The sequence below is a fragment of the Ambystoma mexicanum genome, chromosome 5p (genome assembly GCF_040938575.1).
Source record: "Ambystoma mexicanum isolate Mex_15411 chromosome 5p, UKY_AmexF1_1, whole genome shotgun sequence".
Classification (NCBI taxonomy): domain Eukaryota; kingdom Metazoa; phylum Chordata; class Amphibia; order Caudata; family Ambystomatidae; genus Ambystoma; species Ambystoma mexicanum.
The window spans coordinates 242,182,237-242,201,414 of NC_090930.1; the positions used below are offsets into that span (position 1 = coordinate 242,182,237).

The 19,178-nt window shown below is 43.9% G+C and overlaps 1 protein-coding gene across 4 annotated transcripts in view; it reads left to right on the forward strand.

Moving 5' to 3' along the window:
• Positions 1 to 19,178, forward strand: part of TENM1 (teneurin transmembrane protein 1) — a 2,006,416-nt gene that overhangs the window by 1,527,496 nt on the left and 459,742 nt on the right. For all 4 annotated transcript variants that reach the window (XM_069612654.1, XM_069612656.1, XM_069612655.1 and 1 more), the window contains 2 exons: positions 714 to 975; positions 4,922 to 5,189. In XM_069612654.1, the coding sequence (XP_069468755.1) occupies positions 714 to 975; positions 4,922 to 5,189 (530 nt within the window). The remainder of the gene's footprint in view (positions 1 to 713; positions 976 to 4,921; positions 5,190 to 19,178) is intronic.

Genomic DNA, 19,178 nt, shown 5'->3' on the forward strand with positions numbered 1-19,178 from the left:
TGTATGTAATTCAGGAAAAATATTGCAAGATTGAGTTTGTTTGTATTTATGGTAAAGAAATCATAAAAGTGTGATGAAATTTAAAAAAAAAGTGTTGCATAGACATGTTGCCTTACTAACTTACAAATCGAGACCTTGGGCCTCATTACACGGATGGCGTTAAAAACCAACCCGCAAAGGGACCCAGGGAGCTAATTACGGTACCGCAATTTGCGGTACCGTAATTAGCACCTTCCCCATTCCCATTGAGCCCTATGGGCCAAAAATGGGAATGGGGAAGGGCAATGGTGGAAGGGGGAATTACCGCCCCGCCAACCTTGGAATGGGCCGGTAATTCCCCTTTCCGCCAAGGCGGTGCCGGTATTTTAAAATAGAATTACAAAAAATCATTCATTTAAGAAGAAAACATTCAGGGAAGGGGAAAGGGAGAGGCTATTTTGCATCGCAATATTAAAATCAAAATACACCTTATTTTACCTGAACTAATATTTTAAAAAGAAAATTATATCTTCACCCAAGAAAAAAAGTTTGTGTAAATGCAATTTAATAATTATGTTCATGTTTTGAATGCTTGTAGCCTGGCATTAATAGACTGCGCCCATACCATTGGGCTTGATACTAGTCGGAAATATATACCATACAATATATATATGGTAGAAATGTTATTATTTTTGCTTACTTTAATAGCCTCCTGTTTCCTTGTTTCCTTTCAGTTTTGATCTTGTGACTATTGGCGGCATCTCCGTAACCCTGGTCTTCGAGAGATCTCCCTTTGTTGCAGAGAAGAGGACCTTGTGGTTGCCCTGGAACAGGTTCATTGTGGTGGATAAGGTAGTGATGCGGAGGGCCGAGTTGGACGTGCCTTCCTGTGACATCAGTGGCTTTGAACGTCCAAGCCCAGTAGTGCTTGCCTCGCCACTAACAACGTTTGCTGGTTCATGTCCGCAAAGAGGAACAGTGATTCCAGAACTTCAGGTAAAACTAATACACCTCTCATGTTAATGTTACAGGTGTGTATATAGTGCCCCGTCACCAACGGAGTTGGTCTCCAAGCGCTCATGGGTAGTTGTTTATGTTTAAGCACATTTCTACAATCAGAGCATATATAAAACAGTGCTTTTGCATTACAGTAATTCGCATTTTCCTGTACATTTATAGATGTTGCAATGTGATAACCTCTTCTGGTACCATGCAGAAACACACATTGTTCTTGCTTTTCTGTTTCCAGTATTGGATCATGGATTAGATGAGGCCTTGACTTTCCTTGCTGAATACGGGGAATGATGTGACCTGAACATCTTTGCCAGTTAGGCAGCTTAGCTGAAAGAATCCCTTAGCTTCTACTTGCTGCTTGTTTTTGTTATTAAGTATTTGTGTCTCTGGGTCGATGTGGGTCAGCACAGTGTTTATTTAGACGTTTGAGTGACTCGGTTTATACTTGGTGGAGGTGATGCAAAACAGAGCCTAATATCCGGGAGGAGGTTCCAGTCATCATTGTTATCAAAGGAAATTTCATCTGCTGACAAATTTCCTTTCAAATGAGTAGTTATGTCATCATTTGTGTAATGCGCCCTAGATTATTGTTTGATGACTAACCTACCATTTTATTACGTCAAGAATTCTGATGTTACGTGTTTGAATACGACCACATTTTTGGTCTGTAAGAGATTTTGTTGTGCTTTATGTAAGTGGTTGCCAAAACAAGTCCTTTAAAAATATATATTTTTTAAAAACTGTTTCCCACATCTCGATAGTAGATGTGATCTCAAACATAGGGGATCGTCATTTTCCACCGGTGGTGTACATGTCCCTTCCGGGAATGCCTTATGCTGCCATCTACTCACACTTATTATTTGGGATCATAATGCTGTCTTGTTCAGAAGCTCATTGTTAGATCTGTCTGCAAATTTCAATTACCAATCGGTAAAACATAACAATGTTATTTTAATGTATTGCAAACATTTGTGGAATTCTTGTAGCACGATCTTCCCTCTCCCTGTGGCCCTCTAAAGTCTACATGACGGATCATGCTAACTTGCTGGAATCTTCCACCAGAGTCTTCCAACTCTATGCCGGCTAGTCACAAATTGGCATCGTCCTAGTAATGCACCAAAGCAGACATGCCAGAAATAGACTTCTCTCAGTTCAAGATTGCATGGCCTCCAATAACCTCTTCCTGAATGCTGGTAACGCTTACATACTCATGTTGGCATCTCCACCCGTTCGCACCTGCCAATAAGCCAGCCCGTCTCACTCAATCTAATATGATGAATAATCTGAGCTTTCTAAAGGATTCTGATTCTCTTGTTTCCCTGAATCAATTAATTGACCTGGAAATTCCACGTCCAACACCACAAACTGAGAAGATACTTCCTCTCCTTTAGATGACTTATAAAATTGACTTGACAAAATCCTTAGTCTTATCTGGTCTTGAAGTCTTATCTGACCTTGGCTCGTCCACTGTGTGCTGCCACACTGATTCTGGGCCCCCAACAAATCCAGCTACACGGGCCTTAGACAATAAATGTCTTCCTGCTAGATTTAGAATTGCCCAGAAATCAATAGCTGTCCTGGACTGGAGGATCTGGCATCTTTCCTGAAACCTTTTCACCCAGTAGGAGCTTTCAGATCGATCAAGGACAAGAAGCACCCTCCAACTAGGTTCAAAGGACAACGCACTGGAAGAAGGGCGTTCACTGCCCCTGCCTCTGCCACCTGACGCAACATCTTAATGATCTCAGACTGGGGGATCTAAAGGGATATCTCTTGTCTAAACCCTTGCCCTTACACTCCTGAATCCCTCTGCTATCTGTTCCACATGCTCCCCCTGCAAGCCACCATTGTGGCCTTACATTCTGTTGGGGTCTGCCCCACGAATCTATTCTTATCCACTATCAATCATTATTGGGGAGTGTGTTACTTCACGCGGTAGCCGTGTGTGCTGTTTATCTATGATCTAACATATCCAAACAATGTAACCTATATGTACTTGGACTGTTTTTTTACACCACACCGCCCTAGCTCAGGGGCAACGCTATTGTCTTGGAAAAAAGACAGCGCTAAGTATCAGGGGTTTGATATCGGTGCCATCCTTAGAGGCTGAAGTTTGGCATGAAGTGATTTAGAAACAAACAATGTAATATGTGTTTTACTCCACACCATTAATTTCCTTAGGTGCTCTCTATCCTTGCATCTTTTCAGTGTCTTTTGAAGTATCTTATATGCAATATTGCACCTGGAGAATAAGAAATTGTAAAATAAAACAATTTGACCCGTTTTTTGAAAACGTTAACACTATAAGATTGAGGGTTAGGTTCCCAGATTACCATTGCTGGGGGGGGGGCGAAAAACCCCATAAAGATGATTTGTAGTTCTGAAAGATGGACTGTAGTTTGCACAAAGGATTATTTGCCATAACAAACACGATTTGTTCCGGCACACAGTGTTCAAAGCAACAGCTGTCAATATGGTTACCATACAGTTCCCAAGAGGGCAACGTGTGGTCATATTTAAAGGCAATTTAGGGTAGTTTTGTGCTCCCCTTTTATTGTTAATGACTTCACAGCACATCGAAGGGCCTGAGGCTATACAAAGGTTCCTTCTTAGCACCCAAACATTGTAGTCTAGGCTCTCTCTCAGCAATCCAACAGAACAATGTATGTGGCTATAACAATAGTGTTCAGCACCAGCTGTTACTAAATAAGCCTGCTAGGTGCCAACCACCGAAAATGTTAGGAATAAGAGGCTCCTTTGTATCTTGGGAAGCTCACAGCCCAATACATGTGTCCTGGGTCCCACAGTGACTCTGTGTTGTCCTGTGTTCAGAAATATGTCAGGCTTCTAGCGAGAAGTAGTAAATAGTTTGCTGATCCTTCTTTTCCATTTTTCCGTCTGAAGCGCCCATTGGAAGCCAGAATACCTCATGGAGATGATGGAAAAGTAGGGGAAATCTGCCATTTGATGAATGTTTGGAGGAATTGGTATACTGACAGATACTAAATGTAATAGCAATTAGCACCCTGGAAGGGGGTGCCGGCCAATCAGGATGCTCGGAATGCACCCATTGGAAGCCAGAAAACCTCACAGAGATGTTGGAACAGTAGGGGAAATATGTCGTTTCATGAAATTTTTGGAGGAATTGGTATACTGACAGATACTAAATGTAATAGCAATTAGCTCCCTGGAAGGGGGCACTGGCCAATCAGGATGCTCGGAATGTGGGCTGTTTTGTATGATACATGTACATGTTGCACCCCCTTCACTTCCCTGCTCATCCAAGCCCTTCCCCACGCCCCTTCACCTCTTAGCACCCCTGTAGTTTCCTTCTCAGTTGCTAAGAGTGTGCATTTAAATTTTCTTTTTTTTAAACGTACCTTAGTGTGTGACCCAGGGCCTCGTCATGGTTTCCCAGAGTCTGTTTACAATGTTGATGACGTCACATCGCTCGGGCCTTTAACTTGGGCGGCGGGCCATTATTAATAGAGTCGGCCTGCCACCTCTGGGCAGATCGCCTCAATAAAAAGAACCAAACCACATAGTCTAACGATTACTACACATACTTGAAAACTGCACCCTCTCTTCCCCTCAGCCTTTCACTGCTCATTCACTCCTGTGTTCGTTCCGGACCTTTCTGTATTTCAGTGGCAGTGCTTAGCTACTGTACGCCGAAGTGTAACATTGCATGGAATGAATACACTTTTCTCAAGGCAGTTGTATTTTTTTGATCTTACTAATGAGCTTTTTGTGCTTGTGCCGAATGTTGCAGTAAAGATCTAGGACCATTCGCCTATCACATTCTGCGTGTGTTGTTCTGCATGCCTCCTTATTTCGTGTGTTTCTGCCTCTTAGACGCTTGAAGCACTCATTTACTGAGTGCACTGGAGCAGTTGATAAATGCATGCCTTGCTTTGCCGTCTGCCAGGTGGTCCACGAGGAGATCCCCATCCCGTCCAGTTTTGTGCGACTCAACTACCTGAGCAGCCGAACACCTGGATACAAGACGTCGCTGCACATCACTCTGACACACGCCGCCGTCCCCGCCGGGCTGGCAAAGGTCCACCTCTCTGTGGCTGTTGAAGGACGGCTGGTGCAAAGATGGGTTCCCGCTGCTGCCAACCTGATCTATGCCTTTGCCTGGAACAAGACAGACATATATGGACAAAAGGTTTCCGGCCTCACGGAAGCACTGGGTATGTCATATTCTGCACTGTCTTGGACAAAAAATGAGCTTTTATCATACTGTTGGCATTATGCATATGTTCCTTTGTTAATTTCCACCCATATAAATCCTTATTTACGATAGCGTTTTTCATTGGGAAAATCCTATTTAAAATTGACTTCCGGCCCTTGGGAGTGAGAACAAATATCTGGTAGGGCACGGAAAAGCATAGACCCTTTAAAACAAATAAAACATATCCTTGGAACTATAATGTGTATACATGTTTCTGTTTAAGCTTCAAAACAAGCATGGCTTTCCACTGGCTTCCACTGAAATACTGCCTCAGTCTAAGCTTGCCCCTGTCCCTTTAAAAGCCACCATCTTGCCCAAACAGAGCACCTCGGCGTAAACGCTGCTCACCGCTGCTTTTAGAAACACTCGTAGGAAGGAGGTGCATAGGCTAGATCTTCCTCACATCATAGTCTCTTCTGCATCGAACTATGCAGCACCCCCTCCAATGTGGAACTCACTCTCTCTCAACTATTGAACACTCCCCTTTTTTGGATTAGTTCCTTCCCCTCTGCTCTTTAAATTTCTTCTCTTTACCTAGGGCTGTGCTCATCAAACTTGTTCATACCGAGCCCCACCTTGTGTACAAATATTGTTTCTGGACCCCCCACCTAGCGGTTGCCCACTCTAGAGGACCCAAAGGATGTCCTATGGGGCCTGTCGCTCTTTTATTTATTTTATTTAAATTTGTCTTTTATGGGTATTTATTGCTCCAAAGCCCACAGACATCAGGGCGCACCATGGAGACAAAAAGACATACATGTAAAACGAGACAAGAGGTCTGCCTACAATTTAAGCATATTTTCTACTGCTTATATTTTGTATTAAAAGCAGTCACCTTAATCCTTTTTTTATATTAAAAACAGTCATCTTAATCGCTTTTTGTCCTTCGTGCCAGCCCCCACTTTGAAGGGCACTGAGTTTGGGCAATGCACTGTTTATATTTGGTTGTATTGTACTTTTTCCTAGGGACCCTCTTTTTCTCGTTATTTTGGGATGATGACCGGTGTAATTTGTGCATTTAAATAAAATACATGAACAACAGAAGCCAATTAAGAATAAAACATTGAAACTAGTCCTCTCCAACTCCACCCTACCTCTGCAGCCTCTGCATATGCTTGTGCCACTCTTTTTTACAGTTGCCCTGACATTGACCCACTATTTCTGTGTTGTATTTGCAAAGAAATTTTACAATGTAGTCTGTAATTGAATAATACACTGGCATGATATGCATTATCAGAATTATTTCACAGGTCAGGACCAAGGCTAATCTCAGAAAAATGTGCATTTAAGAATTCATTGGTGCCCATTGATAAACAGCAAGGATTACAGCAACATTCATTTGGGAGGACAAAGTGGATTATGTTTGAGGCAAAGGTTGTCTATTATGAGATGGTGTTGGCCTAGATGATAGATAATCCGGGATATTGCTTTTGAGCAGTTAGGGTGCAACTGGGGCCTTCTGAGCACAAGAAATTGAGTACCATTTGCACCTTGACCTAGCTGAATTCTTCAACCTGTCATTCGATTCCGCTTGCTTTCCCTCTGGTTTCAAAACAGCAAGGGTCATCCCTCTCCTAAAAAAGCAAGTTGATGATCTGAATTTACCGGCTAACTATCATACTGTGTCTCTCCTCCTGCACTAAAGTGCTTGAAAGTGTTGTGCTCAACCGGCTTACCAATTTCTCATCCACAATCTTCAAGACACCCTACAAGTAGGTTTCCACTCCTGTCACTCCACGGAAACTTCTCTCATGGGTGTGTCCATCTTCTTCACCCTTTACTAAGCATTGAAACGTATCCTCCATTCTAATTATCCTTGACAATGTATATTACCTTTGACACTATCGATCACACTGATCTCCTTAGTACTCTATTACTTCTTGTGACTCGCGCTTAAGTCTTTGCCTGGGTTGAATCTTACTTTGCCCCTGGCAAATTCTCTCTCTCCTGGAGCAACAACACCTCTCATCTCACTCCTGTAACTGTTGGTGTTCCACATGGCTCGGTGTTGGATCCAATCCTCTTAACACTCTATACCTCTGCTCTTGGGGCAGTAGTCTCCTCCTTTGGATTCTTGTGCCAACTCTTTGCGGACAACACCCACATCATCTTCTCTTTTCTTGAACTCTCCCTGATCTCTCTATCAACATTTCAAACTGTCTCTCTGCCATTAAATGTTGGATGGATGTACACTCTCTGGTGTTAAACTTTACCAAAATAGAGGTGTTCTTCTTCCCTGCCAAATGCTCTCTCTCATCACTTCCTATGCCTTTCCAGTTCCCACCTGACACTCCCCTCTGCTCTTCTTCAGCTAGAAACCTTGGAATCATCTATGACCCTTCTCATACCTTCTCTACTTTCATTTCCAAAACTGGGAACAGCAGTTCACCTCAACCTCATAAATATTGGGGAAATCAGGCACCTCCTTCCTTTCAACATTGCCAAGGATAATTTTACCACTCTTGTCTTCTCAAAACTAGACTACTGTGCCAGCATCCTCTTTGGTCTCCCCAACTATGCTTTCTGTCCTCTCGACAAGATCATTAACTTTGCAACCAGGACTTTCTTTGAACTCCTTTATTTCACACTCACTTCCTCATACCGTCAACAGGCTGACTGACTGACAATTGAAAACAGAGCCAGATTTAAATTTCTTCTCCTGGTTCACAAATCTTTCCATTGTAAGGCACCACTGTATCTATTCTCTTTTGTCAAACTTTACACGCCTTCTAGTAATCTATGCTCTGTCTCCTTGACTGTGTTCCTTGCCCTCCCTGTGTTTCATCTCGCTTCTGCACATTCTCTCTTCTTGCGCCACTTGCATGGACTTCTATTCCCCTAGACATTCGATAAACAGTCCACATAGATTTATTCAAAACCAAACTAAAAGTCTACCTCTTTACCTACCTCTCATCTGCCTGTTAGCTATATGTTTCCCCTCACCTCTAACCTGCCTATGCTCATCAATTCCTCTGCCTCCACTGTAGCACTTCGCCCATCATGGTCACATCCCGAACACAGCTGGCCATACTGACTACCTGCACTTAAACATGTCCAATGATCATTGTCCTTAATCTATTATGTATTGTCCCCAGTGACTGTTCCATTTACTCCCCTCCACAACCTGATCAGAATGTCCCTCAAATTCACCCCATTGTAAGAAGCTCACCACTTTCCGTCCAATCTGATTTCTTATCTATTGTATGTTCTTTTGTGATCAAAAGTGTATTGTTATAAATAGATACATTTAGCACCAGCTATGAGCCGAAACTATTGCATTAGAGTACAGATACAGAGAAATGGCATATGAGGAGAGACACAATGCTTGCAGGTGTTATTTAGTATTTGTGAAAATAAACCAGCAGTGGAAACATGCTTGTCTCTTAAGGGGTCTCTTGCAGAATTGGTGTGAAAAAGTTGTTTGGTTATTTGCCAACCTATTAACTGCACATGTCCATGATAATCCCTATGTCTATTCCCACCCTGTTCCTGCCCCTTCCAGCCCAACACACCTCCTCATGGGTACTCTTTGAGGTTGCGTTAGTTAAGCCTTACCATCAAACTGTACTCAAAGCGCCTGCCAGTGTTTTTTGAAAGCTGTTAATGACTTAATTGAATCAGTAATCATGCTACTGCTGTAATAAAAATGGATTAACCAGGTCTGTCTTCAACCACTCGATTTATAAGCACTACAGTGTCCTTCAATGGTCTATTAAAAACAAGCACTGACAAAGCCAACAGTTCTGGCATGTGTATAAGTATTGGGCATTTTCCAGGCACTGCTATTAGATACCCAGGTGCACACACCGTTTTGCACCTGCTGCCACCACTAGACAGTTAATACCACTATGGTGGTGCCTGGCAAGTGCATTCCCCATGCCTACACAAAATCCCAAACTGTTGGCAATGCCAATGCTTGTTTACAGTGCTAGGTAACTGCAAACACTGCTGTAGTGATCACTATGTAGGAATTAATTATTGCATTATCATTAACATGGATCTGCACTCCTAGATGCAGCATGTAGTTCAAGGGTTTTCCAAACATATGCCTTATCTGTTATGCATTGAAAGCCCACAATTGAAGTCTCTGGTGTTCTATAAAGAATGTATGAATGTCCCTATTTAGATGAGATTGGCTACATTTGTATATCCCATTCTTTCACTTTGTGGGGACCCATACCTTCCTGGTCCCCTTTTTCTACTCACCCACCGTGTCACCCTTACATTCAATAATTTTGTACATTTTTGGGGGCACTGGCGACATTTCCATTATGAGACTATTTTGTAATGGGTCCCTTTGACATCCATTATGCCCAACACATTGACTGTCATGACGCAGTGAACGGTTGGGTATTTGACTGCCTTCCCAGAGGTCTCCTTAGACCTGAGAGCAGTGGGGGTGGCGGAGGGAGCTGGGGGTGAGGCCCGTTCAGGGTATCCTGATTGCGTATCTGCGGCTGGCTCAGCAGAAAGCCTTTCCCATCCACATTCCAAAGAGTGGGGCTCGTTTCCCGACACTGCTGTGGGCCGGTTCCACTCCTTTGCCGGTTCCACTCCTGGGCCGGTTCCACTCCTGGGCCTGTTCCACTCCTGGGCCTATTGCACGCCTGGCCTGGTGTAAGCCTGGACGGCCTGCCACACCCGCTTTTTCAGAGCAGCACCACACCAGACACTGCTTGGCCATTGCTGACAGTGTAAACACTGCACAAGTGTATACAGTCCCTAATGCAATCGTTAATGCAGAAACATTTTTGCACTTCCAAATTTACCTTACACCACCACGCCTTATCTATAACTTTGATATTTTATTTCTGTACTGTTACAAAAACTGCACAACCCTAGTGCTGAACTTTGACCCTGTTTGCATTTCAACAAATCCCAGGAACAGTCACGCACCGAATTTCAGTTTTGCATGGCAGTTCGTTAGGTAATTATATTAGTTGTGACAGAAGTTATTCATGACAGTAGACATGCATTTGCGCAGAAATGAATAAACTTGATAACACATCTACACAACCTTCTATCTTCACATCAGTGAAGTAAATACGTTCATATTTGAGGAGCAGCTCCTCTCCATATTTACGGACTTGGACTGCAGTTTTGCGATCATTTACTGGAATCAAAATGAAAACTGCCCAGACCTACTACTTTTTACTTCCTTTTAAACGTTTCACGTAGTTAAAAAGAAAAGAACGCCTGGGTACTTTGGCCGGCTTAATACTCGTAGTAGCACCACCTCATGTGTTCGCTCCTCTCTTGATTCCAAGAGCATTTGAAGAAACTCCAGGTTGCTACCAACTTCATGCCTAGTGATGAAAAGGCAACTGCTCAGCAATAATACAGAGGAGAGTAATGACACTATTCTCTGCCTTGCACTAGTGCAACAGTGATGCAGTCACGCAGGCGAAACAGCCACCCAGGTGAATTGGATACCTCCTGGAACAATGGGAAGCAGGTACTATTGAAAGCCAATACTACAAGCAAAAGGGTTGCAGCTCTCAATGACGTCATAATGCATCAAAACCTATGCGGTGAGGGGATTGGTTAGTTGGGATACCTATGTACACATTATATAGGGGTTACATTTATGATTGGTTTATAGTTATCTACTGGCTACTCCTGGGACCACAGCTAAATTGATAATATTAAAAATAACACCATCTCTACAGTAAATCACTGGTTGGCTTAATACATACTGGGGGGCCTAGCATTAGGGCTTTCCATTGGTTGGCACTCTACCTTGAGCAACTGACAAGTCATCAAGACATGAGCCAGACAGTAGTAGGAGGAGAGAGGTTCACGGGCTGTCTTCCTTCAATTAAAGAAACTACCATCCCTCATCTCTAGGCCATGAGCCAGGGTGATAGTCTTTGTAGTTGGCCTTGTGTTCTATCTGTATTCGTTGCTAATGAATAAATAGTGTTCTACAATTATGGGTTACCTGTGATGATACTGTGCTTCACATTGTTCTACCCTGCATTTAATATTTTAGCTAATATTAGTGCAAGTGTTATGGTTCCTCTCGCCATGGGGGACACTGTTGAGTTATTCATTGTGGGGTCATCTTAGATGTATTGTTAATTTGCACCTGGCTCACAAAGGTCAGTTCTCCTCTCCAAGCTTTAATTAAATGGGGCGTATTCTTCTGAAGTTTTGGGAATCACTATATTATTTCTGTGGCATCCAGACCCTCCCTAATTTCTTACTAACCTGGTTTATGCTACAAGCTACTGTCAGAGCTCTGCAAGGATCTGCATTTTGTTAATTCAGCGTTGAATTATTGTGAAGGCTAGAGGCCTTTCATTACTTAGAAGCATTATGCAACTTCAAATTTGGAAAAGATGGCTGCCCATTACTGTTGTGTTTCTATGTTAGTAAGCTACATTCACGCGTTGTTCATGTTGCGTTTGGTATGTATAAAGCATACGTTACTATTCTTCATGCCTTTATGGTTGCAATGTTAATATTCTTCAAGTATAGATGCACATTTGACCTAATGTGTTTTCTTCATGTTCAATGCATATGTGCGTTGTGTCTAGTGGATGCATATGTGTTCTTTCACTGTCCATTTCTTTATTCTTGCCCTATTTGGCTTAGAGCATGTTCATGTCTTATTGTACCTGCCTGGGATATGGGTGGTGTGGCTGTCTTAGTGAGTAGCGCTTCTTACCTGTGCAATATTCGGCCGGGGAAGGGGTAGAAGCTATGGGTGACATATTCATCTGTCTCGCAACATTATCTCTTGGTTGTGCCTGTTTTACCTCTCTGATTGGGATCATTGTTGATTTGTAGAAGTGTGAGGGCTACATAGGTGGTATAGCCAGTACACATCCTTGCACTCCAGCAAGGCAGTAGTCATTTCTTCACACATGCAAAGACAAAGAAAACTCACTGAAGTGAAACAAAAGCAACACAATACATAAATGCAAAAATTGTGCAGTAGAGAAGTGCAGGAATACCTGAAAAAGTAAGCCACGTTACAATAAAATACACAGTATAATTAATCCATTGCAAGATACTCCAAAATACTACAAATTAGAGAATGGAACTAAAATGCAGTCCACAAATCTCATGGATTACAGGAACACAGCGCAGGGTAATGGAAACTAACAATGCGAAAAAAGGAAAGCTCTGGCACCTCCTCCACCTGCTAAACCGCAATAATCAGAGGTGGGTGCCTGGACAATGACACGAGGATTAGAAAGACTTGTTGTAGGAAACAGCTGCAGCATATATGAGAGTGTGCATGTGTGTGCGCAGCCATGGAACACAGTAAAGAAAGGCTTGCTTGCTTGGGAAATGACCCATGCAGGGGATTGCCAGATAAAGTGCTCACTGGCCTCCACAAAATTAGAGTTGTTTTAGAAGCAAATAGTTACCACATGAAGTGGAGTTGAATAGCTTATGGGGAACAAGCTGGAGGAGGTGGTTAAGCTCTTGCAACTGGAAAATCAACTTTTCTTGGGATGACATCAAACGTTTCCTGGGCGATATAACCAAGCTCAGCAGTATTACAACATTTAGATTTTGCAAAGGGCAATGGCACTTTAGACCTGGGAGCATGGGGGGTGGGAGATGAAGGTAGACAATGGCACCCCAAAATAAACTAAGTCCTCGTGGACACATAGAGGCTGTGAGCCTCATAGTAAGAGTATTTGGGTTGGAGTGGTGATATCTGGGTCCACCTCCATGCAGCAAGAGATGGGTTGGGGTAAGTGGAGTCCAAAAACTAAACTGAGTAAGTAATGCGTGCACTGTGTATGTGCTAATTCGTTGCAAGTGGGCGTGTGAGGTTGATACACAGGCAGGGCAGCCAGCAGTCAAACTGTGTGGCATGGCGATTTCAACGAATGCCAATGGTGTGAAATACTTTGTTCTTGTGTAGCATGGGTAACCCAAGGAAAATCAGTGGTGTGAAATTAATTAGCATTGCGTGGCATGGAGGCTCCAATGAATGCCAGTGGTGTGAAATATATTGGTCTTTGCGTGGCATGGAGAATCCAACGATTGCCAGTGGTGTGAATGATATGTTGGCCTTGAGTGGCATGGAGAATCCAATGAATGCCAGCAGTAGGAAATACATTGATCTTGTATGGCATTGATGATCTAATGAATGCCAGTGGTGTGAAATACACTGACCTTGCATGGCATTGAGTATCCAATGAATGCCCGTGGCTTCAAATACATTTGCCTATTCATCGCCGTTCATGTTGGACATCAGTTTAAATGTCATTGCAAGCATTAAATGCATCATGTTAATGAATTATGGTGATAACTGCACGGGAAATAGATCACCTTTTATGATTTAGGCATCTAATTGGGTGTCTGAAACAGCCATGTCAACCTCCGAGAAGATGGCAAGAACCTGTCTCACACAGAAAGATACAGAGCTCGCAACTGCTGCCAGTCGGGCTTGCAGGAGGGACAGCCCGCAAAAAATGCACTCCGCGTGCTGCTGGCATCTGGATTTGCAAAATTTGCAAACTCAAATATCTGCACCTCATAAAGAAATGCACCCACGGAATGCTGGTGGCCTGACCCGCCCATCTCACGGAAAACATTGCCCTCAGAGCTGCTGACGCCTGGGCTTGCAGAAGAGGCCATCTGCCTCTCACGAGGAGCGTGGGGTAGACAACCGCACATCTGCAAACACATAGACAGATGCTAAAGCGAGCAGAAATAAGGAATATACCATCTGTAGTCCCCAGGATATGTGCGAGCTGCCGTTGCCTGGCCTCTTTGGAAAATAGATAACCTGCCCTACCGTTACAAAGTAGCAAAATCGCTATCTTTAAGGAATAGATTTCAAATATTCTCGTACAAAAGTTAAATCTAGAATAAAATAGTTATCATTATTGCACTTTAAAAACAATCAGTAATAAAATCAATGAATGCGATATTTTTTGACAGATGTATCTTTTGTATTTGTTGATGCTTCTTGATAGGGCTATGACCCTGTCAAGAAGGGACAGGGACCCGTCTCTGTGGTGAGAGGTCTACCAGGGTTTCACCGCAGCCAATCTTGCCACAGAGGAAGCTATGGTAGTTGGGAGCAGTCCCCTAACGTGCCTGCATGTTAGAAATGAGTACAACCCTGTCTTGCCTCATACCTGTACTACGCAATGCTGGCTATTCGGTTTCCTGTCCCGCCGGACTTCAACATCCAGCCTGCCTACTGGTGAAAGAAAGAGTGAGCAACCTGACGAACAACCTGGCCGGGAGAGAGACAGCCGCGTGATATCATGCCGTTGAGCGGCGCACACAACAGAGCAGCCGGTCCAGCACGCCATGCAACACAGACCAGAATGAAGAATATGACTCCAGCGAGGATGCAAAGAGGTCCGCTCACCATGTAAGCATCTCACTCACAAATATAATTACTTTATCTGTGACAGGGTCACAGAGCAATCCCCCAGGCAAAGCAGCATAATCAGTACTCTGGAAAAGACTAAAACAGAACAGACGGGGCCATTGACTTTAATTGTGGCGGGCCACCAGAGAGCTGGTGGACCTGTGTACAAAACGTGGGCAGAGCTTAAGACCCCTTTATGTGTCTGCTCATCTGTAACACCTTCTCTGGGGAAAAGCAAGCCTGTGGATGGCCAGGGGATCCAGGTGAGGGAGAAAGCGCATGGAGAGTTGAGATGAGAGGGAGGATAAAAAAGGGCACAGGAAAAAGGAAGGTGTGTGTTGTTTGGCTGGGGAGAAAGCGGACCACGAGACCAAGAGGAGGAAGGAATGCTGACAGAGGTTGCAAAGGTGAGGTATTAATTGGTGGGAGAAAGTGATACTTGATTTTGAGTGTGCTTGTAAACTGTGTGAGTCGGGCTAATAGAGGGTGAGTGTGGAGTGGTTGAGAAGGTGACTAAGGGAGTGAAATGAGTGTGACTGTGTAAAAAGGTGTAGGGAAAGAAGGATAAGTGTTTAGCAATAATTGTGTGGAGAGGGGATTGTAGTGGAGAGTAGTGGGATGAGACAGTACTGGTAGAGAAGGGAGATTAATAGTATTGTGGAGAGGGCCGAGTAGTAGCAGTGTGGAGAGTAGTAGTGTTGAGAAGGAAGTGTAATAGTTGTGTGGATAGGGAGAATAGTGGGGTGGAGAGGGCAGAGTAGTAGTAGTGTGGAGTGTAGTAGTGTTGAGAGGGAAGAGTAATAGTTGTGTGGATAGGGAGAATAGTGGGGTGGAGAGGAAAGAGTAGTAGTAGTGTTGAGAGTAGTAGTGTTGAGAGGGAAGGGTAATAGTTGTGTGGATAGGGAGAATAGTGGTGTGGAGAGGGCAGAGTAGTAGTAGTGTGGAGAGTAATAGTGTTGAGGGGGAGAGTAATAGTTGTGTGGATAGGGAGAATGGTGGTGTGGAGAGGGTAGAGTAGTAGTGGTGTGTGGAGAGGTGAAGAGCGGTGGGAAGTCGATAGAGAAAACATCAGAGGGAAAGAGGGGGGAGCAATAGAGAGGGAGAAGCAAAGTAGAGTGGGAGGAAGAAGGGAAGGAGAGTAGAAGAAAGCAGAATTAAACATCAGAGTGAGGAGTACATGGCCGTGAAAGGGGAGGACCACGTGCAGCTGGAGTATCTGGAAGACTCCTATCCTTAAATGAAACTGCCTAGAGACCACCTAGATTGTTCCCTGTGGGAGAGGGTTAGAAAATGTGACTACCCTTAGACCATTACCGCTCGACAGGCAGATTCATATACAGTGATGGTTACGGATCTCTAGAGACTGGCCAGGGGCTGTGGGTAGCCTGGGATAGGGACAGAAGACCCTACAGTAGACGATGGAGAGAGGAATGACCTTAATGAGCCCTTTTACAAATCTTCTAAAAAGAATATGATTTAAATGTCTTTGAGAATGTGTGTCTTATTGAGGCCACCTGTGACAATGGATAGGAGGAAAGGAGGGACTCATCACACTCACTAACAGTTATTTGGTAGAACGCATGACACATGTTCACATTTTAGGGAAATGATTGTCTAGGGTTGAGCCAATATGGGTCAAGAGTAAGAGGTTAATAAAAGGGGTGCCGGAAATCATTGTGCAATGAATTGCCATCTGGCAAGGATGGCTTTTTTGATATTTATTAAATAATTAACTAATAAAATGATGCTGGTACTTCCATCTCTCAAAGGGTAATCTGCTGATCAGTTTCTACTTTCATAGGCTCCATAGCAAGGTGCTCCTTTGCCCTGCTGTATCAGTATCCTGATCTGCAGTGCCTGCTCTACCAGTGTCACAGAGCAGCCTCAGAGGTAATAGCCAAGTCTCTGCAGCACATGGGCTGCATTTAAGATATGGACCCCAGTACCAAAACAGCAATGATTAGAAGCCGGCCATGCTACATATAAGCCTTGCCTGAGTTAGGGTATGGTGCATAGCATTGCTCATAAGTATTGAAACCACATCCACTTTGCCATCACAGGTGTATCAGCTCTTGTGAGCCAGCAGCTCAGCTGTGAAAGGTGATGTGTGTTCTGGCCAGGCAGGCTGATCCTGACAAGTGATGGAAACTGAATAGCCATACCTACTCTTTGATCACTTTCTGAGACTAGGTAATGTCCTCCCCCAGTGACAGACACACAAAAGGCAGCTGTTCTGGGCCTGGGTATCAAAGGGGCACGCCCATTATTTGATCCTATTGAGAAGGGAATGGGGGAGTTAGTGTAGACAGTGAGCTCTTTACATTTGGGGAAGGATTTTACCGTCTTGTTTCTCTCTGCTTTTCTCTCTCCTTCTTGTCCACTCCACTTCCTCTACGGCGAAGCACTTTAGGTGTGATATCAGAAGTGAAAGGTCCACTCATTCCAAAAGCAGGGAGTGGATCCCTAAGGCAGGAAAGGTTTAGTCCAATTACTGTGGACCTTTACCTTTAATAGAAGAGGTCTCACACCACTTTTTTATTTCACTCTGGAACAACACCTGCAATGGATTAACTGGAGCTCTTTTGGTAGATATGTGTTTTCCAGAGCCCTCAGCCACGGAGATGAGGAGCCATCCAAGTGCAGGGCGCATTGAAGGTGACTCTTGCTGTGGATTAGGATGTGCCACTCTGCACCAGAAGCTCCTGTAGCTGAGAGAGCAGACTCTGAATATCCTGTCCGAGAGCCTCTGCAGTGGCTCTCACACCAACTGGAGAACCAGATCAGCCAGGACTCCCCATTTGGCACCTGAAATCCAGTCAAAGTGAAATTGGGGCGTGTTCAATGCTGAGGGATCCGACCAGTGCTGCTTTTCGGCACTCCTCCAAACCTTCAAACAAGTGTCTGCATCTTGAGCCCGCTCAATGCTGCGCCGTGGCCTCAGTGAGTCCATCGTCTGCTTGACTCAAATTAACTGCTCAATGCTGGAACCCGACTCGAACCACTGAAGAGTCACTTACCAGCTTAAACCAGAGGTTATATCATGACTCGACCTGACTCGCCCTCAGACTGCTGCTTCACCGATCCACACACTGGAGCAACAAGATCACTGTTTCGGCACTCGCTGCCTTCCATCTCAAACCACTTGAGCATCAATCATTGACCATTTATGGTGGTTACAACCCGTCTCAACCATGGTTGCCCACAAGCAGATCTCGCCCTACCTACTTCACTGAAAGCCACCTGCTGAAAGAACAGATCTAGCACATGTGTGCCTGCTCGATGACTGGCTGAAAGAACAGATCTACCACATGTGTGCCTGCTCGATGACTGCTTGTCTCTTGTGCACTGAGGATCGTACCCAAACTGAACTTGATCCACTTGTATCACTGCTCGATGTAGGGTTCGGCATCGCCGACCCAGCAAAGGCCAGATACAATGTACTATCACCCCTTGAACTACACTTATCCTCCATTTCGGGCACTAGAGACTAGTAAATTTATTTTACCACCTTTTTCGTCTAAAGAGATATACTTTTTGTGGTTTATAATTTGCATATCACCCCTATCTCTATGCTCAGAGTGTTACATTCTTGTTCGTGTTTCATCTTTTCTGTTATTTCCACCTGTGCTCGGTTTTCTTGCTGATAGTGTGTCTGGTTACACCATATATGTTTTGGATAGAACCTTGATTGGACATTCTCTTTATTTTAGACTGTGTTACTGTGTTGTTTAGGGCACTACTGTATTACATTCACGCCCCTCTTACGAGTATAGCCTTCCCTCGTCCCACGTGACCACAAAAGGCGAATGAGGTACATCTCTTAACTCTGCCTATTCTACTTTTATGATTGTGTTGGCTCTTGATTTGTGGAAGTGTGAGGGCTGAGGGGGCAATTTAGCCTCTGCTCATTCCTGTAGTTCTGCAGCGTGGAATACAATTCATCACAAAGGGAAAAGAAGAACCTTTTTCACTACAACAAAGCAGTGGTTGTCGAAGTGCAATATCCCACCCACCCACAGATATAGAGAGCTATAATGATGTCTTTTTTGTCACAGTTACATGGTGGTCCAGAAGTCAAAGAATGGCTGCCACCAAGATAGAGCTGGGCAGTGTGGTAAACAAGAGGCCCTGAAAAAGTCAGCATGGTGGGGCATCACGAAAGACAGGCAATATCTTAACACTTGAAAAGAGTCAGCATGAACAGCTTTGATCCTAAGAACAATTGATACAAAGATCATCTCTAATAAGCACCCGTTTTGTGTAAATAAAACATGTGGCTTTTTAAATCCCATAACCGACTGTGCCATCCTAGCTATGGAGGGAGGAGTGAAATGGGTCACAGAGAAAGGGATGACGTGTGCAGTGCGTAAAGCAGCTATAATGGCAAAACTGCAAATCATTTTTCCTAATTATTCAAACCCACACAGATTACGCCTGCTGAAAAAATGGCAAGCAAAACACATGATAATATATTCCCGACAGCATGCATTTAAAGAATAAATTGTGTTTCCGAATGGTATCTCTCGGCAACAAGCTTGCGGAAAAATGATAACTTTATAAAGGACTGCATTTTAATGGAATTGTCAGAACTGTAAA